We start from the raw sequence: 27751 nt of genomic DNA, 5'->3' as shown, positions 1-27751 counted from the left end.
TAAGAATCAATTTCATTGTTTTTATTCAAATAAACAGAGGAGCTGCAAACCAGAATTTTTTAAAACATTCATCACCAGAGGTTTGCCATTAAAAAAGAAGAAAAAAAAAGGAGGGTACCTTCAGCTTTAAAGTCATAGGCAATTATTTCACAATATCTACATTGCTAAAAGTCATACTCAGGTCATCCAACCCAGAAACCCATTCAAACATAAAACGGACTAATGGTTGTTTGTGAAAAAGCTAAACATCAAACAAGAGCATAAACCACAGGACAGACCTGGTTCACATTTGTTTAGAAAGTACATGTCATATCCATAACGATTACACTACCTCTGAGTCTGATAAATATGATCTCCGCCGTTGGTCTTAATGCTGGAAGTAAACCTTTGATGAAATATTGTCAGAAAAATGATTTCACTTTTCAACTCAATACATCAAGTCAACATTGCACAACCCAAATGAGCACAAGTCCCTAAATCCTTATATAATCCTCTTAACACTGCAAAAGGCCGGCTAAAGAGCTTACCATCTAAGTGTGATGTTTTTGCTGTTCGACAAGTCAAATCTGTAAGTGGCCGTGCCAAAATTACCGGCAACACGGAGTAACGCAGGTGTGAAACTGCATTTAAAGAGCTCTGTGGGGAACATGAACCTATTCAAATCACATTACTATTGAGAGGAATCAGTATTGTACATTAGCATTTTCTGTTTCGCTTTGTGTCTAAACATCTCTCTTCCTAAATGCTCTACAAATACTCTGACTGGCAGCACACATTACAACATGGCTAATGATCATGTAAACTCTTTAACAGCAAAGGAATTTCAACAAAATCATAAATGGGAGAAGAAAACACATCCGTTGGCTCAGGATATCGACAACACTAACAGCATTTTAAATAAATAGTGTTACAAAGTGACAAAAAAAAACAACAAACAAATGGAATATATTCTCCAACCTACCATGTTCATGTTCTAAGGATGAGGGAATATACGGCTAAAGGTTGTACGGTGAAGACTGAAAGGAGACTACTGTGAGCAAACTGTATCTGCATGCGTTTCCATACAACATTCACAGTTGTGTCAGGATGCATAGGTGTCAGATTCTGAGGTAAACCCATCAAAGGCTGTGAATGAGAAAGTAAAAAGCATATTTAACAAAATGTTGGTTATAAATGGTTGAATCCAAGGTCCAACCCAACACTCCCATCTGCAGTGACCCCTGCATGCACAAACAGAAACTACGTCTCTGTCCCCTACGCACCTCTCAAAGGGCAAAGGGCATCAATAAGGCAGGTTATAAAACATAACAAAAACATTCAACAATATGGGTCAACACAAACAATTCCTCCAAACTCAATAAGTTAAAAACAGAGACGATAGAAATCACTTGGCTTGCATTAAAACCCTCTTCACCAGACCAAAGATGAAAGAAAGAAAAAAAAAAAGTGTAAGAAAATTAACTCTCAACCCAGGAAACGTGCAGCAATAATGAAATCCCTTCTCCTTTCATGTCAAATCAAAAAGGTAATAAGATGAAAGCCTATGTATGCACACTAATATGTACAAGTATTGAAATAACAGTGTGATATTATATATTTACATACACACATCAGTCCCTGATCGTTTAAGGCCAAAGTGCTGTGGATGCATGTGGAACCCACGTCACATGGAGGCTGCCGTTGCACTTCGGAGTTTCTCAGTTTGAAAAATGCAAAAGAAGCTGTTATCTAATAGGACTCAAAGCCTTTGTTCCTGCATCATTTGTCTCTCAACATATAAAGCTAAGCAAACTTTGCATTCAGGAATGAAACCGGCCAAAATATTACCTTTTTTTTTTTTTAGCCGTCCGTGTTTTGTTATTTTTTGTTTTTTTTCTTTTATTAAAAAAAAAAAAAAAAGAAAAAAAAAAGGAAAGTAACCGGAGATACTTTGTATACATACAGTAGTACTAGAGTTCATTTGACTAAGTCCCACGTTCAGCACAGTCTTCTGGAACTTCCTGAATAGCTCTCTCAGAATGAGAGAGAATGTGTGTGGGGGGCCAAGACGCTGAACTGTTAAATGGGGTTGAACGCAGGAAACCAGGGTAGTGGAGCAGTGCTGGTCTCCACGGGTACGAGTGGAACCACAGTGCCGGTGACTGCGAAGTCAGAGCATCCCAAAGCCCTCGCTGCCTTCACTGATGGCTAGCTTCAGCATCTTGTGCAGCTCTTCGTAGGAGTCGTAGGTAGGGAGGCACAGCTGGTTAAAACTAGACGGGACGGAAAAGAACACTGAGAGTCAGCTACATTTACACATAATGTTGCAAATGATCCTAACATTTGTGGCTGTCAAAAGAAATGTGCTGATCCTGTATTTTCTAAGTACTTGCAAGTGTCGTATGGCAGATTCCCCTGCACCACTGTGCTGTAAATACTATTAAAAACGCATCACTGTTGCTGAGTGACACTATTAAAATAAACTACAGAGTCCCATGAACATCATCCTTCCGCCACCATGAAAATCCACTTCAGCACCACAAATACTAATATGAAGGTGAAAATAAGGCACAGCCTACAATTCAAACTTTAAAAAAATAAATAAATAAAGTACAATCTCACGCTTGGACGCCACATATAACAAGAATTATGGAAAATTGACACACTGCTCACCAAGTGTGTGCAGTGGGCAAAGTGCTGTGTGTAGGAGCAGCGATGATCTGGAAGGAGGGACAAAGTGTGTTGAATCCCCCAGGTGGGAGCTGAGAAGAGCCGGTGGTGAACTGCAACAGGCGCGCCAGCTCTTCCTGGGTGAAGCTGGACACCACCGCCCAGAACCACTTCATCACCTGTGGTAAAAAGAACAGGACAACACTTTCAGACAGGGTCCTGCCGCTAGATGATAAGATAAGGCAAGGAATTTCCATGACATACTTTCTCCCTGAAGTGCCATGATCCGCCGACAATCACCGCGTGGGCTTTAAAGTCCTGCACGTTGATGTCGCCCGTGCCACACATCAACAACTGATGAGATGAAAAGGAATGCGAACACGATTAAAAGATGGCCATTTTAGAGATCATCGGCATTTAATTACAAAGATCCCACATACCTCCAGCTCATTCTCATCAAATATGGCCAAAAGATTTTCTGGAACCAGTTCATTCAAACCTGCCGTTGATCAGGAAATGACACTGCATTACATGCACATAACAGGAGAGCTTGAATGAAAGGAACGAGCACAAAATGGTGGAGTAGAGGAGAGTTAGTTTCCTTACCTTTAAGGAAGTGTTCCACCTCTTCCCTCACCTGGCTGGCCAGCCTATACTGGGCAAGCAGGTTGAGATAATGCATCTTATTCTCATTGGTTACAGCGATCTGAGCTCCCCCTGATATCAACTCCACCACCTGCAGGAGAGCATGAGGCAGGAAATAAATGTTGGAAGAAACATACAAAACAGCATCTCATGCAAAGACGCAGACAGAAGATTTGCACATGTAAAAGTTAAGATACTTGGTCAAATCGGTGTTTGGGCGTCTGCTGATTTGTAAATGTTTGAGGGTTTCAAGGTTTAAAACAGCAGTTTGATGCAGTAACATATTTATTTGATTAAAAATAGGTATCTAAAAAGGTAATTAAACTCATTAGTGTTCACATGGTGAATACAAAGCCAGCTATTGTGTCGAACTTGATACTGATTTTCATACTAAACCACAATGTCGGGAAAAAAAACCCAGAAAGAGCTGCGGATGCATAAACTCGTATAAACTCAGCATTCCCAAATCTTTAAAGAAAAACAAAACTCTTGCCAAACAAGCAATATGGTTCTTTTTGTTTGGTTTTTGGCTCCCGTCTCCTGCGAAATTGAATCGGGGATAAAAGGGGAGGTTCTTTTCCAAAGCGTTGCCTCACCTTCTCCAGCTGTCCTGATTTGCTGTACTTCTCCTCAGCAAACACCAAGTCCATTTCACTCACGTCATTGTTTAGGATGAAGCAGACTTTAGTTTTGTAGAACTCCTGGTCATCCGTCTCAAAGTACTGCATGTGGAAAACAAAAGGAAACCACAGGAGAATTACATTTTTAAACAAACATGGCATTTCATCTTCTTGAGGGGTCTGTAAAGACGGTTGGGTGGGCTTTTTGAAATCTCAGTGCGTTGGACAAACAGCACAACACGATGGCTTGCTTTCCATGACATGAATAATCTCAAGAAACAAATCGCAATTCCGGGCTTTATGAAGAACACTAAAGTGATGAGACAAGAGTGCTGACACATTAAGATAAACAATAAAAACAGGGTGTTCCAACTTCAAGACAATTGTCTCGTCTGTGGTAATCTTCCATACCTTGTAGTTCATCCTAAGGCCTATGATCTGAGCCAAGAAAGAACGTGTAAAGCGAGCTCGGACCAGCTGTTTGTAGGCTCCACCCAGAGCAGACTCATACAGGCACTTTCCTACAATGCGACCGGCAAACTCATAAATCTTCAGACGTAAGTGGGGGGGCCTGTCAGCGTTTGGGTGCACCTGGAAAATGAAAGATGGTCTCTTAATTCTCAAACTGTATCGAGCTGAAGAGGACACTTGGCAATGAATCTGGAAGTGGGTAAAAAGGATAACTCACAAGGCCCTGGTTGTTGTCACTGAAGCGAGTGAACAACTGGTTTGACGTGTCAAAGAGTGTTTTACAAATGAGTTCAAACCATTCTCTGCGAGGGCCTCCCCAGTCCAGAGCTGCAAAAACACATCAAAGACACCACAAGATTCTTTTTTTGTTCTGCACCCAACTGGAACTCATACATTTACCAAACCCAGTTCACCAAGTGACAGTCAAGTGCTTTGTTTACCTTCCTCATCCTGAAAAACAACCTCCAAGTTCTTACTCCAGTCTGACACTGAAAAGTTCCTCGTAGCCTTTAGCGACTGGAAAAACAAATTAAAGTCAACATTTTAACAGGGTTAACAGCAGTGTTGAGCTTACATGCCTATTTTTAGAATGCTTAGCTCATGAAACAGCTTTATTATGCAGCCACTCGGCAGCACTCACTGAATCTAGAATGGCGTGTCGAGAGATTTTTAGGCAGGTTTTGGTGCGAGGTCTCTTGGAGTGGATGTGCCTGAGTTCACGTTGAAAGAAGTTCACCTTATCTTGAAAGGTTTCAGAGCCGCCTTAAGACAATCACATCACAAATTACTGCTACAGTCTCCATAATGAGCTATTTATCATCTGCAGCTAAAGATCTTTATTAGATTCAAACAAACCAATGTTTTTGTGTAGGAAACGAATGAAGGTGGCAGCCATGATGTTCCTATCTTTGCAGCTGAGCTCCACAGGAGGCTGTATCCCATCATCCACGACAAGAGTCAGATACTTATGAACCGGGTCAGAACCATAATAGGTAAACTGGAAAGAGAAATTTCAGGCAACTGTGTGACCGAGTCGAAATGGTGCTTCGTGTAGAATTTTTACGCAAGTGCAATTTACCTTTGTTCCTGGACATACTCGAAAGGTAAAAAGGCGCCAGGGAATTATTTTCAGGTAGAACTCCTTGACAGAAAGTTGCTGTTGGACAAGAGCCAAAGTCAAATATATCCTCTCTGGATCTCAAAAAAAGCTCGCGAAGAACCAGTAAAAATAATAACTCACACATTACAAATAACTCTCTCACTTACCTTTGGCGATATGTAACAGTAGACCTTTTTTGGTTTCTTCACCTTCTCGGGTTGTCCCTCCACAGGAGAGTCATGCTCCTCCTCCTCCTCTCCCATGGAGGGCCTCCTCTGAGGAGCGAGCAAAGAGGAGGCCGGTAACTGCCACGAGGAGCTGCTGTAGTTCCCACTGCCGTACAGGTATGCCTCAAAGTAGATGCTTATTCCTGGAGTGGACACGTTTTTCTCCACACAGGCCTTTTCATTCTCTGCAATGTACAATGAAACTGATTATTAGGCTTTGAAAATAGAGGCTAACTTTGAAAGGGGCTTCTAGGTCAGTGGTTCCCAACCTGGGGGGTTTGCAGGAGGGGGTGGGAGGTCTTCACTCCAAACAGGTTGTCAAAATTAGATTTGCACACGCACAAACTCCTAACACACTTATTGGATTTTATGAGGAAGAAGCACATCAAACACTGCTGTTACATACAAAGGTAAGCTGGTTATCACACCGACGAGTACTTGTGGGTTGAACGGGATTGCAGAAAATAAAAAAAGAAAGAATTTACCTACAACTCTGTGCACCAGAGGTTGCGCTAGACTTTTCCGTTGTCCGTCATTTTGACTGACAGGGTCGTAAAAATCCCTTCATCTATTTTTTACCCAAACTATAAGTACTGAAGTTTAAATGGTTTTGTTCCAAGTTGTATTTGTCTTGTGATAATAATGACATATTCAATAGCATTTCATTTTCATTCATTTTTAATTAATATTCAGTCCGAACAAGCTGAACAGAGCATCCACACCGCGCCATCAGACTGTGGCCCCAGTAGCTACATATGGACAATGAAATCAAACGATTGCACTTAAAATGTGAACAGGTCACCTGCTGTGGCCTGAACGCGCACCCTCACACCCTCCTCCTGGTCTGCATGGACTTGAATTGCGTGCCCGCTTGTGCGTTATCAAATGTCTCAAGTGGGATTGCGGCAGAGGCTGTTGTCATGAGGTTTTGGACTTTTGCCTCGGACAGACGATTTCTCATGGCTATTTTGATGTTGTTCTGAATCGGCACTCTGCTGCCACACTGGACACCGGAATTACAAGCGCAACTTCAGCCAAAGTTTTGAAATCAGGGAACATTTCTCCAAGTGAAGTGATCAGTCGGCAAGACTCTCTGAACGAAGGAAGCCAACAAGGTCATGCACCAAGAGAGACGATTAATATGCTCATTCGCCACCAAGTGGTCAGGGGTGCTAATTGCAATCGGTCAAAATGACAGATGGCCTTCAGAGGTTTCCGTCACCGTTTGAAAAAAAAAAAAAAAAAAAAAAGGGTCAACGACGGAAAAATATTCCGTTAATATATTAACGCGACCCCTGCTGTGCACACAACTAACTCCTGGATTTTCCACATTCCTCGTGGTCAAAAATCACTCAACAATGAGACCAAAAAGTGGATGCAGGGTCCGGAACGAACAGCATGCAGTGGAAAACGTGCTCAAACTGGAGTACAGAGTTGATGACATGTTAAAAAGGGAGCCAGAACAATTTCCACTTCAGATGAAACAGTCTTTTGACACCGCGCGTGCAAATTTACACACACATTTACTCAGCATGACATCGTGCTTTGTGAGGAAATTAAGTCTTGTTTTACTGATGCATACTTATCAAAGGAATCGTTGGACTTCGGATTCAGTGCAAAAGAAAAATATACAGTGGAATGCACTCCAAAGGTTTTGGATTATCAAAAGGACACACTGTTATACTCAGATTTGCCAAACATGCAATTTTAGGTCATTCTCCTGTCGAGCAGTACGAACCTGCCAGAGACAGACTTCAGCACCTTGTAATAAAGACAAAAGTTTGTAACAAGCTGTCATAAACATCACACCTGATATCTAGGAAAATGTGACTCACTGTTCTGAAAACAGGGGTCAATAAAAGTTTGCAGATTATTCTTCTGATATTCACACACATGTGTGCAGTGAGAAGGTGGGTGCAACTATTTCATAGATACAAGTTGTTGGGGAGGTTGGGGGGGGTGTGTGTTTGTGTTCCAGGAAAAATGGGTCGGGAACCACTGTTCTAGGTTAATGTGTGTGTGTTTTCTTCAGGATGTGAAAGCTGCTCACCACTGAGAACAATTATGTCAAATTCCCCATTGCTGAGCGGCTGGTGCTTGTAGGAGATCCGGGCCCTGAAACAGCCCGTCCTCCTCAGGGTCAGTCTCAGCAGAACTTGGCACTGCTGCTTGTTTAGGGAAACTGACTTGCTGTAGAAGCCCTCTAAACTGTCATCATCCACTGTGCCGAGCTGGAAAAGCAGAAAACCAAGTATCAGCTGAACTGAAAAACTACGTATCAGCAAGTATTAACAGAGGGGTAAAAATGAAGTGCTGGGTTTCACTTGAACAGTGAAAAAAAAAAAGTTGAATAAAGTAGAAATTGTACAGAAAATAAGGGCCGTCTTCCTTACAAAGTGCACGTGGACGCTGTAGTTGGTTTCATCTGTGAGAGACGTGGAGTTACTCGTGGGGTTTCCATACTCATCCCTCGGTTCAATTTGTAAAGTGTGCTGCTGGCCATTTGTTAGCACCAAGGTAGAGAAATGGTAGGCTATCTTGGTTTTGGACGGAACAACTGTACCTGAAGAGATTGAGAGAAATAAATAAGAATCAGCCGAAATGAAAATCTCGTTTTGTGGGTGTAAATATCAGGCCCCGAGAAAACATGTCACAAACATACCTGGCTGGAATATCTTGTAATAGGGGCTGTAGGCCACATTGAGGCCCCCTAGCTTGACAGCTACCTCATAACGCCCAGCCTTGCGCACTGTGAAGGCCACTTTGACTACATTGGACTCTGGTTCTTGTAGAACCTCCTGTGTGACAGGGATATCCAGCGCCAGTTCAACGTGACTGATGTTGACCCTCAGTCCCACAGGCCGATGGGCTGGAAAAGGTTGACCGTTCTTGTAGAAGAGCTGAGAAGACACAGGTACAAAAGTAGTGTAAAATAAATCATTTCTGCACTTTAGTTTTTCTAACCAAACATTCTTGAAAAAGCAGCATGCTCCTAGTGAAAAAGAAACACCTGGAAACAACACAACATTTTTAGCCTCAACACATTTGGTCTATTACCTGGACTCTGAAGCTCATCGTCTGCCCCACTTCCTGTGGTTCCTTCCAGTCCCATGACACCTTGCAGGAACGTGGGTCCAGGTAGTTGCCCCGCACGTAGTCGTAGATGCTGCGATCTCCCCGTCGCCCTGGATCCTCATTCTGCAGGAAGCTGACAACCCTTGCAGCAAGCTCACAGAGGAACTTGATGGTAAAGACGAACGCAATGATGGAAACAGTAATTCCACCTACCGAAAGAAGCAGAGAAACACAGAAAACAAATAGAGCTGACAGTAATGATGTTCATTGGGTTATTAGATACTTTTGAATACTACCAAAATAAGGCAAAGAGAGGAAATCTTTGGGTCATTCAAACATAATTAGTACTACCTCTAAAAGCTGATTCATGCAAGAAGAAGAAGAACAAGTAGTAGTAGTAGTAGTAGTAGTAGTAGTAGTAAATATCAGCCCAACACACCCCTCCCCCCATCCAAACAGCTAATACCGGTCTTACCAATCACGTAAAACATGAGGTCCCTTATCAAGAAGCACAGTGCCACAGTACAGCCAAAAAGGAAAGCTCCCGCTGAAAAAACAACAAGAAAATTCATAAAAAAATAAAGTGAATACTTCCTGTTCTGGGTTAGCAGATGAACTTTAACGGCTTTAAATTTTTCCCTTGGAAAATTGTGTTTTGTGAATATATAACTATACCGTACATAAATGTTTCGGGTTTTTTTCCGAAATAAACAACATATGCAAAGAAATCGTTGGATATAGATGGCTTTGCTTGGAATTTGAAAGTCACACCCTCTGAGAAAGAATACTGGGCAACAAAACCAATGGTTGAACCTTAGGTATGCTAACAAGGGCGGAACTTTTTTTTCTAAAGTTATCATATATCTGTCCTCTTTGGGATTGTACGCTGAGTTTCTGAGAGAAAAAAAATGATTAAATGTCGGGTTGCGCCCAGAAATTAGGCAACACAACACTTGTTCATTACCACACTTGAATGATCTGTGACTCCAGTAATAACAGTTGTGAAAACACTTAAAAACAAATAGCAACAGCACAATCTTATGTTTATTCACTGGATACATGCATCTTGATAATCTCCAGCTGTGGTAAAAAAGCCTTCGACGGCAAAAAATTATCAGAATCTTACCAAACGACCACTTCTCATTCAGACGCCTCTCAGCAAGGCTGTGTACCAGCCGGATCTCGTAGTCCTGGTCCCGACTCCCCCTGGAGGTCTGGAGGATCCTGATGCCTGTAGACAGTTTTATGTAGTCTTCGTAGTAGTAACCCCAAGCGGCGAGAGAGAGCTGCAGTTGGCTGTCAAACTGAGATAGATCTTCCAGATTCATATAACCCAAGGTCTTCAGTCTGCATTAAAAGCAAATGTGAAAGTACGTCAAGCAGATAATGGACAGTGACGACGGATACTTATCTTCTTTACATCTTAGAAATGCATCTCCACAATGGCAGCTGTTAACTCCGTGTCCTGCTGCTCAGTCTACACAGAACAGGCAATTGCTTACACAAAACAAACACTGGTTTGTGTGAAATAGTTTATTATGGAAACCACAGTCTTATCAGCTGAACAAGCACTTCACTTCAACAGTGAGAAGTAAGAGAAAGAGTTATGATGCATCTGAACTTCTTTTGAAAACAAAGAGGCTTGTGTAAATCTGCAAATTCAACTTCCCCATTTCCTGAATACTTTTGGCTGACAAAGTCTGAAAAAGATCCAATTTTACTCACAGATGTTGTTATTTTGATTCGTTTTCCTCAAATTATAAACCAAGAATAATACTTTTCAATGTGTCAACGTTTTACAGTTTCTTACTGAATCAAAAGCACAGCCCAATTCAAATCCAGTGAATCAAAAAGATCAAAGGCGTGACGACCTTCAGTAATCTAACCCGTCTGGCCCGTCAGAAGCCAGACAAAATTCCACTGAAACCTTACTCTATTTGTTTCTGAAATATTATTGACCTTCAGAAGAAGGGGGCTGTTGCTTTTGTAAAGCCGTAACTGATTCCTGCCATTGGTTATGTTGAAAAGCAACTAACACATACACACAAATAAGCATCTGCATTGCTGCAGGGTCTCAAACTCAAACGGTCTCTAAAGAATACTTTTTACTGCAGTGACCCTCTGAAATACTGCAGCCCACACATTCCAGTGTCAGCAAAATCAGCTAAGCATGAATGGAGAGGCTGCCCTCAAGAGGACACATATAAACACAGCTCATGCTATCATTTATAAAACCTGATTACAACCAATTCAATAAATTTGAATGACAAACCTGCTAGAAACTATCCATATACAGAGTATGATATCCAAACAAGTAATTTTTTTTCTAAAAATGACAGGCTGTTCACAAATGTATACCACACTGGTGTAAATGTTCACGTCAAGAACTTTCATTGCTTACATTTGGTAGTAGTGCTCTAGGTTCTGGGAGCAAAGCCACTCCCGGAAGGCAAAGTCTTGTAGGAGTTGAATGTGAACCTCTGCAATTTCCCTCCAGCGCTGCTGTTCCTTCACCACCTCTTCAAGACGACTCAGTGCACTCAGACTTAGTTCTTCCAGTGTCTGTACATCTGGATGACACATTTGCATCTCTTTAAGTATTAATATTCATATGTCATAAACCTAAGAATCAAAACAACACAACCTCGCTGAATTAAAAGCAGCTCAAGCCCAACTAAGTATGACCATTTTACTTTACTGGGATTTCAGCAAATCCTCTGATGATAACACTGCTTACTGCGTCCTAGTTAGGGCCATCAAGTATATTTCTATGGTATATTGTTTAGGAATATATTACATGAAAACTGTAACCCACTGACCTTCAAATATATGCTTGTATTGAGAGAGGCTATGCCCTTGGAGCCATTCCTCAATCTGACTTTCTTTCCTTTTCTTCCAGCGTACTTCCCAGAAGAAGATCCACAACACTGAGCAGAAGAGGAAGGTCAAGAAGAAACGGCGGTCCATCAGACCATCTTTCAGCCTTCACTCAGACCCATCCGTGCACACAGGAGAACTGCCACTGGGCTACTTAAATGTCCTAGAGTGGAAGAAAAAAAAAAAACCTCAACACAACTAGATCAAAGTAGACAACAAAGAGCTTAAGTCATCAACAAATGTCGACAACGGTGAAAATGAAAACGTTCACACACAAGAGCACTGCGGTTACCTTTCCTTGCTAAGAAAACATGAATAGTTATGTGTAGGGAAGTATGGAAATAACATTACATGAAAAATATGGCTAGAATGGTGATAAAAGTCTCGTCACCCTGATTATTAGAGTTCAACAAACCAGGTCAATCTAAATCTAATTGCACTCTTAATCCTTTCCGACAACAGTCAAGTACATCTGCATTGGACCGATAAGGATGAGCTTTCGCTGCTCGCCAGCTGAGGTTTCAAAACGTTTACAAAAATGCCAATTGCTGCATTGTAAAAAACAACCAAACAATTATATACAAGACGTATCCTAACACCTAGCTGTAGCGGAGTTCATCGTTACTTGATTGACCTTAAAATAGGAAGAACACCGGAAAAACAACTGAAAAATAAACAGGTTTACTGCAACATCATCGATTCTCGCTCTTCCATTGATACCTGGAATGCTAGGTGAAACGTCAGGCGATGGTTAGCATTGTACAGACAAACTGCTACAGTAGCGTTGGATAACTAGAGACAACACAATGTTAGCAGCTAGCAGAGTTAGCCAACAATCTCAGCGTTATTTCAGAAAGCTAGATGTTAGCCCACGGTGGTTATCAAGACGGACATTCCAAACGTTCATGAGATATAATTTGCAATAGTACAGAAACACAAAGTTACACTTTGGGAAGGCAAAAATGCCATTAATATAGGCTGCTAAACGCTGCGTTTACCTTCGTCTAATAGGCGTTAGCATAGCAACCGGAAAATGCGCAGAAAAGCGTCGATTTTTGATGACGTTATCGTTTTTCTGCACGAGGGGAGAGGAAGCAAGTTTTATACAGCTACTGAGAGCTGTATACAGAATTTTAAAGCATGGTAAATAATCTCTTACTGTGTTACAGTTGGGTTACGGTTGTCTTAATAATCGTTTCCCGCTTAAGTTAGATATATTGTGTGTTAATTGTTCGGTGTTTTTGGCAGACGTGCCGCTAAGCAAAGATAACGTTAGCACAGTTAGCCTGCCACTTACCATAAGCCGCTAACGTAACATCTGTTAAAAGAAGAAGAATCTAACTATTTGATTAAAATGTAATTTTTTTTTAAAGTTTTTTTTTATCGTACCGTTATCTAGTTTCGATGACAGGTTTGTCTTTTGAAATGTTCTGATTTGGGTTTCGGTGTTTAGTCAAAAAATTGTAGATGTCCACTTCTTGATTTTCTGTTCAGTTTTGCTTTCAACAAATTGTTACTGACCCATAAACAATTATTGCTGTTGATTGAGGTCTTTGTTTTGTAACCCATTTATGTGTGTTTTAACTTCCTTAATCTAGGGGAAACAGAAAACAAAAAAGTTTGCGGCAATGAAGAGAATGATTAATCTGAAAGATCATAGAATGTAAGTCTTACTTGTTACTGCTTATTTTCCTGTTTTACTTCTGGTTTTACCTTCTTTTTCAGCCCCGTCCAGCCTAATTCTCCTCTTAATTCAGCATGACAAATTACTTCATTGAAGATCTTTGCCAAAACTAATTAGTTGCTTGTTTTGTAGAAAAGAAAAAGACCGTGCCAAAGCAAAAGAGAAAAAGAAGAAGGACCCCTCAGAGCTTAAAGAACGAGAAGTGTAAGTTAGCCAGAAGACAGAATAAGCTGTATCCATTGTTGTTATTAATGGTCTGTTGACATGTTTTATCTGAACTCCTTATGCAGCACAAAGTATCCATCATGCCTGTTCTTCCAGTACAACACTCAGCTGGGCCCTCCCTACCATATTCTAGTTGACACCAATTTCATCAACTTCTCCATCAAGGCCAAGCTGGACATTGTTCAGTCAATGATGGACTGCCTGTATGCCAAATGTAAGTATTATTTGTATTTTAAAGTTTATGTTATGACTTATTAAGCCCAATTCGCACGGGATAAGTATTACCTATGGACCCCCCGTAATTCGGAATAATTGCGGAGAATGTCTGAGTTCTTAGTCCTGTGTGAATGCGCCATGTCCGTGATTTGTGGGGTAATAATTCCGCCGCGAATTACCTACTGTATTTCGGCGAAACACAGACGTCCTGTGGTAATTTAAGTCCCGTCTGAACGCACACCTGTGTGTTCAACCTATGTGTACAACCAGGTACAACGGGGCAAAACAGGAAGTTACGACAATTACGGAATATCCGCTCATGATGTAGGTGATTTCAGTAAATTACAGACTTTTGCTTGTCCCGTCCGAATGCGCCACAAAAAATTACAGAGGTGCGGGGTTAGTTGCGAATTACCAGTGATCCATAGGTAATACTTATCCCGTGCGAATTGGGCTTTACATGTAATGATCTAGTATCTGTCATTAATAACACAGAAAATTCATGCTCCCTTTTTTTTTCCCTTCCAGGTATTCCATATATCACAGACTGTGTCATGGCTGAGATTGAGAAGCTTGGAATGAAATATAGAGTTGCACTCAGGTACAACCTTTGGGCTTAAATAAGTACTTGGCATAAATGCCAGGTTATTTCTGTTTTGTTTTTATTTTTTTAACCGTAACATTTTTTTTGTCTTTGTTATTTTAATCTTTTGTCTGGCAGGATAGCCAAGGATCCAAGGTTTGAGCGCCTGCCATGCACACACAAGGGAACATATGCTGATGACTGTTTAGTCCAAAGGGTAACACAGGTAAACTACTTAACTATGCAGTGTATTTACATACATGCAATGGAAAGTTAGTGTTAATTGAGTGATTTTAAAAACTGTGGTTTGAGTAACAGGGTTTGTATTTGTGATGTAAAGTATTTGCAGACACTTTGGTAAAATAAAACTCACCACAGCCCCTTTTACTATGGTCAAAACACTGCCAATATCTGATGTTCGAGTGCAGTGGAACAGCGTCTAATCAGAATTTGCATACATGCAGGTATTTATCAGTTCCGGCTACAATTGATATTGCAAACACACAACCTGGCACGAACACAGATTTTCAATGAGGGTGTTGCGTTTGTGGCTATGAGAGTGGGCATATCTCGCTTTTTCTGTACAGAAACACATTTACCAACTGTAACATATCTCATATCTAACATAAAAAACTGTCTCTGCAGCACAAGTGTTACATCCTGGCTACTGTGGACAGAGACCTTAAGAGAAGAATAAGGAAGATCCCAGGAGTGCCCATCATGTACATCTCAAACCACAGGTAACTTTCCAAATAGAAGCTTCATCTGGAAGCTTTGTGCATGTTCTCACTCCTCGTAGTTCTTTTAACATCAAATCATATTTATGCTTATTGCTGACTCAATGTTTTTTTTTTTAAATACAGGTATAATATCGAACGGATGCCTGATGACTATGGTGCTCCAAGGTTTTAATATGCCTGCAGCTGAGGTGGACCTGTAAATAGACTGAAGATTCCTGTCGAGTGTTTATTTTCTTTTGTGTTCATTCAAAATATTAAAATTTTGAAATGTAATTTGCTGAGTATGGGGTGGGTTTGATCACCTTTCATTTTGTAAATTTATTTTGTTTTATTCCCATGAAACATTTTGTTATAAATTGTTCTTGAGTGAATAAATGAATTATCAAAATGCTGTCTTCCGTTCTTTTCCAACTTGTCAAATATAGGCATTTGTGAGCGAGGGTGCTTACCATGATAAAAATAATCTAATAGTTGGTTCAAAGTTTTTTAAAGAAATTTGATTAATTCACTGAAACATTACTGAAAAAAACATGTTTTTGATAACAGCTCTGATATAGAGATATCTAGCGGATCCCAGATTGACATCTTACGAGGAGTACTTAAATGCATCACTTGTTACCGCGCATGCGCAGTAGACGGAGTTCGGGGAGTGTCTGAGCGGCTCGTTGGACTCGGGAGCCAAGAAGAGCATCTGCAGGAACAATGAACCGGCTGACTTGGAAGGAAACATCTTGGTGAAACGGGCCCGGACTGGACGTGTAAGGATTGTCGGATAGATGGGATCGTATAAAGCAATTATTTGCTGGACATCGGTGGCGTGAATGACCTCTAACGGTTCAAGGAATTAGGATTTTCTAATACTTTGTTGCCTGCAGCCAGGCTTCTAGCAACGGCGTTATATTTGCAGGTTTCTTTTTGCCTCTTAATAAACATTAACAGGCGCGTTATTAAGAAAGGCTTTACATCAGCATTTATTCGCTTTATTTGTTTTTCATGAAGAGCTGCTTATTGGATGACCTACAGTCTACTAGATTTTTTCTAAAGTGCTGAACACTTGCCGCAAAGTATCTTTATCCAATATTTATTTTTTTGAATTGTTCATATTTTAAATCACGGCTTCATATTCACCCTGCTTGAGCTACCTTTCAGAGAGTCTTGATCACATTCCTTTGAACTAGAACTGCATTGACTTCCTTGTGAGACACACTGATGCCATAATCTGCTGGATGACATGAGTTGGCCATCTGCTGTTGGAACCTGTTTAAACCTGCAAGCTGATTAACAAGTGAAAGGATTCAAGACATCATTCAGGACATTTCTGTTCCAGCACTCTGTTGGCTACCTGGTAAAGCAGGGATGCTCAGGGCCACAGTGGGCTCAGTGGAGGAGAGAGATGAGGAGCAGGAGGATGAAGGTGAAGAAGAGTTGAGGGATGGAGGGGTGCCCTTCTATGTGAATAGAGGAGGCCTCCCAGTGGATGAGGAGACTTGGGAGAGGATGTGGCGCCATGTGGCTCGAATCCACCCCAGTGGTGAAGCGATGGCGAAGGAGATAAGAGGTGTCACAGACCTGCCCAAGGTAAAGGGGCGAATGGGAAAACTGACTTACAGTATATTTAATCAGCTGCAGCAGATAATAAAGCACATCACTTTGATTTTACAAAATTAATCTGAAACTTTCACATAATGGAAAGACGATTTACATCTGTTTTGAAGGAAATTGTTGGATTAGAGTCTTATTTCTCAAATACCTCTAAATCTGCTCCTCCCCACACACACACACTTAAATGTTTGCTGCCCAGTGTTTTCTAATGCAGTTTCGAGTTTTGATTCAAGTCATTTGTTATACCAAATATGGGAGAGCATAGATGTCAGACAAGACTCCATTCACCAGTTGCAGTGACTATTGGGATTGTAATGTGGCAATGAAGCTGTTTGTCCCACAGATTCCAGTACCAAGTGTGCCTACATACCAACCTACAACCGCTATCCCACTACGCCTGGAAGCCATACAGAAGTACATCAGGGAACTGCAGTATCCTTTGACCAAGATGGTGCTTAGAATCTTCATGGTGACAAATTAGTGCATTTAGTTGTGTGCTTTTACTGTTTTTATGTGTTGTAATCAAGAATTTTTGTAAAAGAATGGCCCCCGCTGTGCAAATAAACATTAAAGAAATTAGAAAACTTTCTTTTACACTCAGATTTTGTGAAATGTAGGAGTACATGGATACTTAAAGAATCCCACTGATGTCCTGTTTTGTTGCGGCGTCATGAATCATTAGACATTCAAAGTAGGCCAGAGTAGATACTTCATTCAGTATAAACTAAAAGCTTGGTTTCCAGGCAGAGAAGGAATAATTTCATGATTATTCAGCAAACTCAGTGTATGCAGAGTTGCTCTCCCACGTTACGGTATGACCTTAACTGTATTTTACAGGTACAATCACACAGGAACACAGTTTTTTGAGATTAAGAAAAGCCGTCCTCTGACTGCGTAAGCAAATCTTCCTCTAAAGTCAATCCTTCTAAAGGCTTATGGCATCAGTCACAGGATAACAGGGATGGGGTTTGTTGATTTTTTTTTTTTTTTAAGGTTTAGCCAGTGATGGCTGATGCATACGGATTAGCTGTGTTTCTGGTTTACAACAGAGCTTTGTGAGGAGCTAATGTCCCTCAGCAGAGGCCTGGAACACTTTTCCTGACCTCACTTTATTAGATTTAGATTTTATTTCCCTGACTCATGGATAATGTTCTCGTTTGACTGCATGAAATCAATGACAGTCTGCTTGCTTGATTCTCTGCTGTGCATTCACTGGTGTGTTTTTGTGTTGTTTAGTCAGAATTACTTTGAAAAACTCTCCTTTTTAAACTGTTTTTGCACAGGTTAATGGACATTGCAAAGGAGATGACACGCGAGGCTCTGCCAATCAAATGTTTGGAGGCGGTGATCCTGGGAATGTATCTTTACAGTCACACAGTGTGTTTCATGACATTTAATGCTTCAGATTCTGGTTGTTGTATGTTTGGTTGCAAAGAATGTTTTCTGATTTTCTGTGTGCGGTCTGACGAGAAAAAAGAAAAACTTTCTTCAAATTTGACACAAGATATTTTTTTGATGGAACAGAAGGACTCTCTTCACAGTATGGAAACCTGTCTGGATCTAGACGATTGTGTCCTCTCCATGAGTAACAAGTTGAACGTTTTGTCTGACATCAGCCAATATGGAAGAATAGAAAAGGCATACTTATGAATTAAAGATCGAATTTCCCATTTCCTTGACTTTCCTTGATGCAGTTACCTCACCAACAACATGCCGGGTGTGGAACGCTTCCCCCTCAGCTTTAAGTCTCATTTCTCAGGGAACCACTTCTATCACATTGTACTGGGAGTTCATAGTGGGGGACGCTTTGGAGCGCTGGGCATGAGCCGAAGGGAGGACCTCATGTTCAAGCCCCTTGAGTTCCGAACACTAATGGACTTGGTTCAGGAATTTGAAGGAGCCTACAGGGGCTACTGGCACACCCTGCGCAAGGTCAAGATCGGCCAGTACGTGTCCCATGACGCTCACAGCGTGGAGCAGATAGAGTGGAAACACTCAATACTAGATTTAGACAAGCTGAGCAGGGAGGAACTACGCAAGGAGCTGGAGAAACACACCCGAGACATGAGGCTGAAGGTACTTCAAAGTTTAGTCAGAATATCACATATTTGGTGTTGCTTTGCTAATTTTTAAAAAAATGTCTTACTGCTGATTATTGGTGTGGTCCCTTTTCTTCTTTATTCAAGAGTAGACACTGGTTTGTCATTATTTATTTATGTTGAAAATGCTACTTTTTGTTATTATGCAGACTACAATAATGCAAACTATTGGCGCTCTTACATGACTAGAAAAAAAAAATTGTCCTCAGCGGATGTACTGCCCTTCACTGCTCATTAGGTTTCCTTTGACTGGCTCCATCTTCATGCAAAGTGATACTTAGCTGATCTGTTGTTTGAGAGGCTATTTCTCTCAAATGTTGCTCTCTCATCACCTCTCATGCTAGGATGATGAGGGCAGCCTTGATGCAGAGCATCATGAGTAATAAAACTAATGTGCTGCTGTGCATCGTGCACGGATTGCTCAATCCATCAATAGCCGGCCTTTTACACTGAGTGCTCTGCACACTCACGTTGAAGACAAGGACAGATTTAAGCAGCTGGCACTTGGGACAGGAAGGTCATAAGCATTGTTAACTCACCCGTGTGATGTTTAAAAGTTATTGAAATTCAGATGAATTTGTTTTATTTTGCAAACTGTGTTTGCAGATAGGAAAACCAGCACCTCCCTCTCCCACCAAAGATAGAAGAAACAGCATGGGATCGCCCCTCAGAGGACCAAGCAGCCCCATCCGGAGGATCAGCCGAGTAGAGAGACGGTAAGATTGGTTAGTTGATGGAAAATACACTCACAATCACCACTTATGTGAGTGTTGTCACTGGAACATATTTAGACTGCAGCAATCTCATGATCGTTGGCAAAAGAACTAGTTCCTGAATTAGTCACATTTTCCTCCATACATGAACAAACCCCGTGTCTTTTCTAACATTCCTGTGTTTTTGTTGCAGTCCCTCTGGAGACAAAAAGGTTTCGGAACAAAAATCATCAACAGATATTAATGGATACCAGATTCGTGTTTGAGGGAAGAATTCTGTTGGTTTGCCTGTGAGAATTACCACAAACCTGTTTCATGGGGCTAGGGAGTAGCTTCATTTCTGAACACATTGGCCTATTCACAAGATGCAGTGTTGAATAGGTCACCAGCAACTAATTTTTCTGACACAATTGCCTCATTCAGCTTTCCTATGTTTTTACAGGCTTTTTTATGTACAAGTCACTGTACACAGTAATTGGTGCTGGCAGTGCTCCCAACCCAATAAAAAGAGGGGGTAAACATGTAGTAATATGTAAGCATTTTTAACAAAGTGAGGAGTTTTTCTACCGTAACAAAGTAATATGATGCTCCCCTGAAGCTGGGAAAAATGACTGCTCAGTATAATGTACTACTGGCCATATCACAGGTCTCTGTGCTTTTAGGTTTGTCTGAAATCTGCATCATCGTACTGTAAGTGTGTAAAGTCGTGTAATATAAATCCACTTTGATTCTTCTGGGCGGCATTTACATGTGTACTGACTGGTTTATAAACCACTGCCCTTGTGCCTTGTATGAAAACTTAAGGAGAAGACTTTTTATTTATCAGCTCAAGAGTTGTATTGTATAAGCAAAACACATGTCAGTGCAGATTCTGCTCTTGCAAGTCATTAGGAAGTAAACTGTAACACAGATATCCAACTGCCAGAGGATAGCATGTTTAGCATGCTGCTTATTTTAAGTGAAAGAAAGCATCTGTGGATTATGATCATGAATCATTCAAGCTGCAGAATATAAAAGCTTTCATATGGACTATCAAGGTGACTGATGGCATAGCTACGGACTGACCTAGATTGCATTCGATGTAGATGTAAGGTAACCAGATATCTATTCTTATGTGTGTAATACCCGTTCTGTATTGTTCCTTTTATTTGTAGCAACTTTCACTGGCCTTATGTCTGACCAAGTGGCTGGCTTCCATGTTAGCAAAGATGTAAACACGTTTGTTTACAGCACTTTTATCTGGATTTTGTATTTTTTATTAGAACTTCTGTCATTTTATACTACCTTCAGTGTTGGTGATCACTAGTAAAGGCCCCATATTCACCACACACTGTTTTGAATGTTGCTACTGTCAGCATTTTTATCTGTACAGTGTGTGTTGCCTACTTTCATTTCAGTGCTCTGTAACACAGTTGTTTTGTACCAAAAGACAGTTGATTTACAAGTTAATAAATAGTCACCTCTGTTTATTGTCATATATATTTTTTTCCTTTTTAATTCTAGTTTTTTTTATATACCCTGTCCTTATTTGAACATGTCCCCAAAAACCCTGAAATGTAGATGCAGTTAATGAGAAGGTACAGTTTAATTACTTGTCTGGGTGTCAGGCGGGGAATGGCGCCAGTTTTCTGTCAACCACTTTTTCCAACTGGAGCACAGGGTGTCCTGAGCTGAAGGGCAGCTTTAAGCACTGAGGCAGATGATGAGAGCAGACTGAGCTCCAAACACTACCCCTGTTAGGTTTATACAAAAGAAACTCAATGCCAACAACTCTATAAAAGGGAAGCACAAGCCCCAGAGAATTGAAACACACTGAAATCAAGCAGGACTGTTAGATCTCACAATATCGAACTACATCACATTACAAATGGATAGGACCTGGTTGACAAACACAGAGGAAATGATTCCTTAATCATACTGTTGAGGTGTTGCCAGGTTTTCTAGTCATGTAGAAAACAGCTATGCAAGAGTTATCATAAGGGGTTCTGCTGGTTTTATGGCCCCCCACGGATGGATGGATGTGTGCCTCACAGCACAGCAAGCAGCTCGTAAGGGTTGCATTGAATTAAAAACAGATATCAAGGATCCACTTGGTGTAAGAGCTAAATATATATCAGAGAGCTTTGTGTCAGTTAATATGCTGCCAAGAGTGTTTTAAGATATGGCATAGGTCCCTACAATAGAGTTTGTTAATATTACTACAGCTGCCTTTTGAAGTTATGAAGAAAAACATATGAAAGATATCCAAATCTGTCATTACTGCCATCAAGAAGATTCAAGACGTCAAACATATCGCGCACTCGTGCTTATGAGTTACGGATGAAGAAGGCATAATGCCCTATTTTGTTAAAAGCCTACCGATCTGCTTTACTTTCCTCCATACAATTGATAGCACATGGAAGATTATTAAGCACAGCGTCACTCCTCTCTGCATCAGTTTTAAACTCAGATGATTTCATTGTGTTAGCATGAAGGAATGTGATGAGTAAGGGAAAAAGTCCAACTGAAAAGAAAAACATTTTCTACAGACAATACTCAAGTATTCCTTACTGAGTGCCATCGTGTATTACACCCAACAACGTGCATGAATTATTCAGTCACACATCAACCATGCACACATGCACACTGACAAAATAAGCACCCCAGAAGAGTGGGAATGGGAGGGGAAGGGCATACATTTAGGTCAAAACACTGGCACTAAACCAGGGTGGATGCACAGAACCAGACACTAACTGGAAAATCTAATGTTACCGGATTGCTTGAACTGTCTAAATCATATAGCCGAGCTAAATAATAATCACACACTGATAAAAAAACATTTTTTCAATACTTTTACCTATTTACAAAAATATTTCTTTTCAAAAAAGAAGAGTATAATTGCAACAGCAAAATGAAGTAGCCAGCATATCTTCACTGGCTTCGCTTTTAAACAAACACTAAACAAGTGCCATCATACCTAAATCAAAGCTTTGCGTAATTTAACCACGTGGGAAGAGGACTGCATATCAACATGCATTATTTCTCTTCCTCTTTAAACACAAGCCATCATTTTTATTCCTTTACAAAACTATCAATCTTTTGTAGCCAGAAGTGAACCACAAGTCAGAGGGGAATATGTGATTGGAAAGTCTGTTCACTGACCACACAGCTGTGCCAGTAGCCAGTACGTGTCCCACGACCCTCACCATATGGAGCAGATAGAGTGGAAACACTTAATGATAGATGTACACAAGTTGAGCAGGGCGGATGTACGGAAGGAGCTGGAGAGACGCACTTCAGACATGAGGCTGACGATACATAAAAGTTTATGGTAGTTTTGCTGTTTTTTTTCATTTTCTAATTCAATTTCATTTAATCGTCTCTTTATTGCTGTTGTTGCTTTCCTCGTTTGGAGCGGAGTCCAAACCATTTCCAATTCAGAAGGCTTATATTTGCTGTTTCCTTGTTAAAAAATGTGCATTTTTGACAGCTTATTTTACAGATTACAACGATACAAATCAGTTACTGACTAAAATAAATGTTGACAAACGTAATTTATCCTCAAAAAATGGACAGCCTTTAGGTTTCCTTCGACACGCTGTCTCTACACTGTGCTAAATGCACTGATGGATCAATCCTGATTGATAACAAGAGTGAGGAAATACAAAGAAACACAAGAACCTTTTTATGTCCAATAACCACCTGAAGTACTGCAGGGCTAGATTTACATGTGTAGTGACTGGTTTCTAAACTACTGCGCTTGTGCCTTTATGAACATTTAGAAACAGGAAAAAAAGACCCTGCAATCCAGCAAAACATTCTTATTTTCTAACTAAACGAAAAAAGTAGTGTCATTTCTGTTGCCATCTAATAAACAGTGGAACACAGGCGTTCAGCACCCAGCGGGTAGCACGTTCAGACATCTGCTTTCCTATCATGAAGCATTAAGGTCCAGCTGGAATCGAGCCACCAGACTGAGATGGTCAGAGGGGAATATGTAACTGGGAAGTCCGTTCAATGACCACAAGACATCCTCAGACAGGAGGGAGAGAGAACCAATAAGCTTCAGACCATTACCTGCAAACTCTCCAGCTGCTATGGACAAGATCAAAGACAAAATAAAAACATAGCCCATGAGCTATATGAAGTAGCACATAACTTTTGCAGACATAAAATTTAATATTTGGCTACTGTAAAACCTGTCCTCATACCGTTTTGATCAGAGGCACGGGTGCGTTTGGGGGAGTAAAAGATGTAGTCGACAGTAGCTCCCCCTTCGGAGTGCAGGGTTGTAACTTCTGGACTGCCGGTGCCAGGAAGAACGTGCTTATAGACCGACTCCAGGTCTAACCGATGACTGATACTGTGTCTGAACCTGTGAAAAACATCACATTTAGGACCAAGCTAATTTCCCCTCAATGAAGTCTCTTCTTTTGTAAACAAGAGATTTATTCTGTGACATGACCGATTTGAAATGGTAGAATATTTACGAATGAATAATTCGAATCAATAAGATAACTTGAACATCTAAGTGTATCATTGCAAGTGACCTGGAGCTAAACTGACCTTTTTTCATAATGATGATCTTCCCTCGATGCATCTGTTCACAACGTCAAAAAGAAAACCAAGAGTCTTCAGTTTCCAGGAGCTTTAAATGGCAGGACGACTATAAATAATATTCAGCTTTCTGTATCACGTGTGTGTCCCACCTGGCGTGTTGTCGGTCACTCCTGGAATCAGCTTCAGGTCCTGAGGACGAACACATGCAGCTGGACTATATCGCAGCCGCAGCATCAAGTCATGGCTGTACTGACATTTCCCTACACAAGAGAAAAAAAACAGAGTTAGAGGAAAGACACACCACCACAGACTGAAACTCCTCCATTTACATCAAGATTACAAAACCAGCTCTACAAACAAACCAATGGGACTTCTAAAACTGACCTAATTTCTGACTCTGGCTCTCAAGCATATTGTTTACAGAGGTGTACTGGCAGTTGTCAGTGATTCCCAGAGAACTGGGCCACAGAGGAGCAAACAGTCTGTGATAACTGGGCTTGTATGACAGGTCCTCTTGGCCCGATATCTGTTGGACATTAAAAATAGATACAAGGTTACCGAGGCAGGTGCTGAGAGCATCAAAACCTGAAATGGTTACCGTAAATTCCGGGCTATAAGCCGCTACTTTTTTCTCAGGCTTTGAGCACCGCGGCTTATAGTACGGTGCGGCTAATATATTTTCATATTTCGTTTTTTTTCATGCCACCAGAAACATTTTGCCTCATAACATTAGACCAATAAAATTAACGAATAGTTCACAGGGGTCCAATGAAATTGTACGATAAATCACACACACTTACACTACTAAATTATTGTAAATCGGTCATTTGTACTCACAAATTAAAGGCAATCAATCTGGCTGAATAAGATGATTTTTTTTTTTTTAAACCAACCGTGTTACAGGCACTGTTCAAAAAAAAAAAAAAAAAAGCATTTCCGCCACCTATTTGTGCGTTACCGATAGGTATTTAAGTTAAAACCATCGGGGTTACAGGCACTGTTCTGGGGAAAAAAGTATTTGCAGTATGCATTTGTTTATGTTACCTTTAGCATTTAATTAAACGTTTAAAAATCCTCACGTGTCACATCTTTCTGTGTAAATATCTCACATTACAATGTGGACACCCGCGGCTTATAATCCAGTGTGGCCTATAGGAGCACAAAATGGATTTTCTTTTTAAAAATTAGAGGATGCGGCTTATATTCAGGTGCGCTCTATAGTCCGGAATTTACGGTAGTTTAATGTGAGTAAAACAAACTAGTTTACATTAAGTTATATGGGAGCTGCAGGATATTTCCCACAGATATATGCTGTTTATTCTGTTTTCTCACCATCCATACTGGCAACCCCTGGTAGTAGAGTGTATTGGTGGCGATCAGCTGGTAGAGGGGCATGTGTGGAAGAGAGTTAAAGTCTCCACACATTATAACGTTACAGTGTTCACCTTTGACCTTACAGGATTTGATCACGGCGTCGATTTCTGCCAACATGATTGCTAACTGAGCCAGCTTCACGTCACCCCTCCTGGGGTTGAAGAGCAGGTGCGTGTTGGCCACACACAGGGGTGGGCCCTCCTCCTTCACCTCTCCTCCCTGAGCGACCACTGGCCTGAGCAGCAATACGATGCCCACATTGTGCCGGTCCAGGAGCTCCGTTTCAGGTCTGAAGAACTCCAGCTTAGTGACAGCAACTTCGGAGAAGCAACTGCTGCGATAGCAAACAGCGCAGCCGTCTGTCTTGGTACCCGTGCGCCGCTTGTAGACACAGGTGTAGCCTAGACAACAACATGAAGAGAAAATGAGTGGCGTCTTTGTCACATTACCACCCACCATTGCTATTCCACTGTTTTGTCTGAGGTGACCAACCCATCTGAGACAGTACAGGATGGAGCTGTTCATGATAGTGGTTCTCCTGAACTTCTTGGAGACACAATATCTACAACCAAACGGACGCACACAAGTTATTAGCAGTAGCTCTTTTAATTTTCTGGAAAAAAAAGAAAAAAAAAAACGTTCCATTTGACTCACATCTGGTGCCCATTTTTCTATTTCCTCTAAAAGCAGAGTGCAGCGGTAGCTCCAGTCCAGCACTTCTGGGGGGCAGTGTACGTAAAGATGGTGGTTGGTATCCAAGAGGTCCTGAGCAAGGATGTTGTAGGACATGACAGTGAAGTCCATTGAGGCCTTTTTGAACGTTAAAGGCTCGACCGTTGCATCCAATTCCTCCCATACTCTCCACATAACTGGGAGAAGGACAAACATACAAAATAAGGCGACACAGAGCTGAATATTAAATTACATATAGATGACGATGGAAAAGTGAGTGTACAGAAATCTCATCGTAGCAAATGAGAAAAAAAACGAAAAAAAAAAACTCTTCTCACCTTCAAAGGGCACCTCGATCTGAGGGTAATAACTTGCAGCAGGAAAGTGCCACAGTGGGCACTGCACTTCTTCTGTCAGACCGGGCCCCACGGGGAAGTGCCACCCGGTTTGTGTATCATGTTGCTCAGGTAGTTTAAGATAGGTTTCAGTGTTGGGGAGAAGGGAGGCAAATACGAGCGGAGAACTGTCCACTCCATCAGAGGCAGCACCTGCAGTAGATACTACATATTCATCCCAGCACTCTGTCGTTCTAGTGGCCTCAAGAGGAGTTACTGACTCTTTAACGGTTTGCATTTGCTCCTGAACTGTACAAGCAGTTTCTTGTATGCCGTCCTCTATTTGCAGGCACTTTATTTGTGCCAAAAGTGCTTGCTCTGGACTGATATCTTCAGTAGAAGTATGTTGATCCTCCATGTCTGGCTTCTCCTGTTTGGGACCTTGTACTTCTCCCTGCTGTGCACAATGCACCCCACTTATTCTTGAAGCTGCATTATTCTTTGGATATTTTTGCAGGACAGCTGTCAGCAGTTCCTTGTCCATGTCGGGCCATGTATTGTTGTCCTGCGTTACTTGTTCATTTACCCTCTCTTTCGTCTCCCCTTTTGTTTCCCCCCACTGGTCCGGCAAGGTTGTCTGAGACTCGGTGAATCCAACTGTCCCAGCACCACCTTCCCACACCGACGTGCCATTAACCACAGCAGGGGAGGGGCCCTTCTCTGAACTTTCTGTAAAACAAAACAAATGTAAGAGAACAGCAATGCAGAGACACTGTGATTAAGAGCCCCTTGCTCTGTTCAAGAGCATCACTGATTGTCACCAGTGACTAAAGAGACAGTTTAAACGGTGAAACTTTGCCAAATCAAAAATAAAATACTGTACACAGCCAAAACGCACGCATGCAGTGGCGTCCTGACGTCGCACGGAGTGCCCAAAGCATAAAAACAACAGGTGCAAGCTAACACAGGTTAGCAAGCTGCATTTTGAAAACATAACACTCTATCCGTTTTCACAAAAGGTCGAACCGTATGTTACTTCATGATTTAAAACCAGGCTCACGTCACACTGAGCCTTCTGGCGACAAAAACTGAATCACTTGCCAAACTCCTCCGTCAGCAGCGAGCTTAACTTTATTTTAGCTCGTAGAAGCCAAGGGTTACAGTCATTTTTTAAAGCTGTTTTAAACAAAAGCATACTTGCGAAATGCTGCAAAAATATACCTGAGAGTCGACTGGTTAAGTAGCGCGATAAGGGGTAGAGCACATAAAACATCAAGCTGCCAATCATGGTTTTCTCCTGAAATGG

General features: G+C 41.2%; 4 protein-coding genes across 4 annotated transcripts; 2 read left to right on the top strand and 2 right to left on the bottom strand.

The window, feature by feature from the left end:
* arel1 (apoptosis resistant E3 ubiquitin protein ligase 1) lies at positions 1-12726 on the bottom strand. The gene is made up of 22 exons (XM_075448209.1): positions 12662-12726; positions 11606-11826; positions 11188-11356; positions 9913-10133; positions 9262-9333; positions 8769-8995; positions 8374-8611; positions 8105-8274; positions 7762-7942; positions 5652-5896; positions 5464-5541; positions 5241-5382; positions 5026-5147; positions 4826-4901; positions 4603-4712; positions 4326-4505; positions 3891-4016; positions 3256-3385; positions 3090-3148; positions 2914-3003; positions 2653-2828; positions 1-2252 (listed from the first exon to the last, which is right to left on the bottom strand). Exons 2-22 carry the CDS (start codon positions 11751-11753, stop codon positions 2150-2152), a joined length of 3063 nt encoding a protein of 1020 aa, XP_075304324.1. The 5' UTR covers positions 11754-11826; positions 12662-12726; the 3' UTR covers positions 1-2149.
* Positions 12708-15499, top strand: fcf1 (FCF1 rRNA-processing protein). The gene is made up of 8 exons (XM_075448212.1): positions 12708-12806; positions 13262-13326; positions 13480-13551; positions 13638-13786; positions 14317-14389; positions 14510-14597; positions 15017-15111; positions 15235-15499. The coding sequence occupies exons 1-8, from the start codon at positions 12804-12806 to the stop codon at positions 15281-15283; spliced, it is 594 nt and encodes a 197-aa protein (XP_075304327.1). The 5' UTR covers positions 12708-12803; the 3' UTR covers positions 15284-15499.
* angel1 (angel homolog 1 (Drosophila)) lies at positions 14862-27751 on the bottom strand. The gene is made up of 10 exons (XM_075448210.1): positions 27667-27751; positions 26449-27174; positions 26093-26307; positions 25931-26000; positions 25397-25839; positions 24449-24590; positions 24214-24324; positions 24071-24104; positions 23716-23879; positions 14862-23599 (listed from the first exon to the last, which is right to left on the bottom strand). The coding sequence occupies exons 1-10, from the start codon at positions 27731-27733 to the stop codon at positions 23439-23441; spliced, it is 2133 nt and encodes a 710-aa protein (XP_075304325.1). The 5' UTR covers positions 27734-27751; the 3' UTR covers positions 14862-23438.
* Positions 15754-21053, top strand: vash1 (vasohibin 1). Its single transcript, XM_075448211.1, has 7 exons — positions 15754-16689; positions 17057-17145; positions 17551-17607; positions 17997-18071; positions 18408-18789; positions 19419-19528; positions 19719-21053. The coding sequence occupies exons 1-7, from the start codon at positions 16468-16470 to the stop codon at positions 19789-19791; spliced, it is 1008 nt and encodes a 335-aa protein (XP_075304326.1). The 5' UTR covers positions 15754-16467; the 3' UTR covers positions 19792-21053.

This window comes from Odontesthes bonariensis, chromosome 17 (genome assembly GCF_027942865.1).
Source record: "Odontesthes bonariensis isolate fOdoBon6 chromosome 17, fOdoBon6.hap1, whole genome shotgun sequence".
Taxonomy (NCBI): Eukaryota; Metazoa; Chordata; class Actinopteri; order Atheriniformes; family Atherinopsidae; genus Odontesthes; species Odontesthes bonariensis.
Note: the sequence above shows the minus strand (reverse complement) of the source record. Positions and strands in the feature narration are given on the sequence as shown.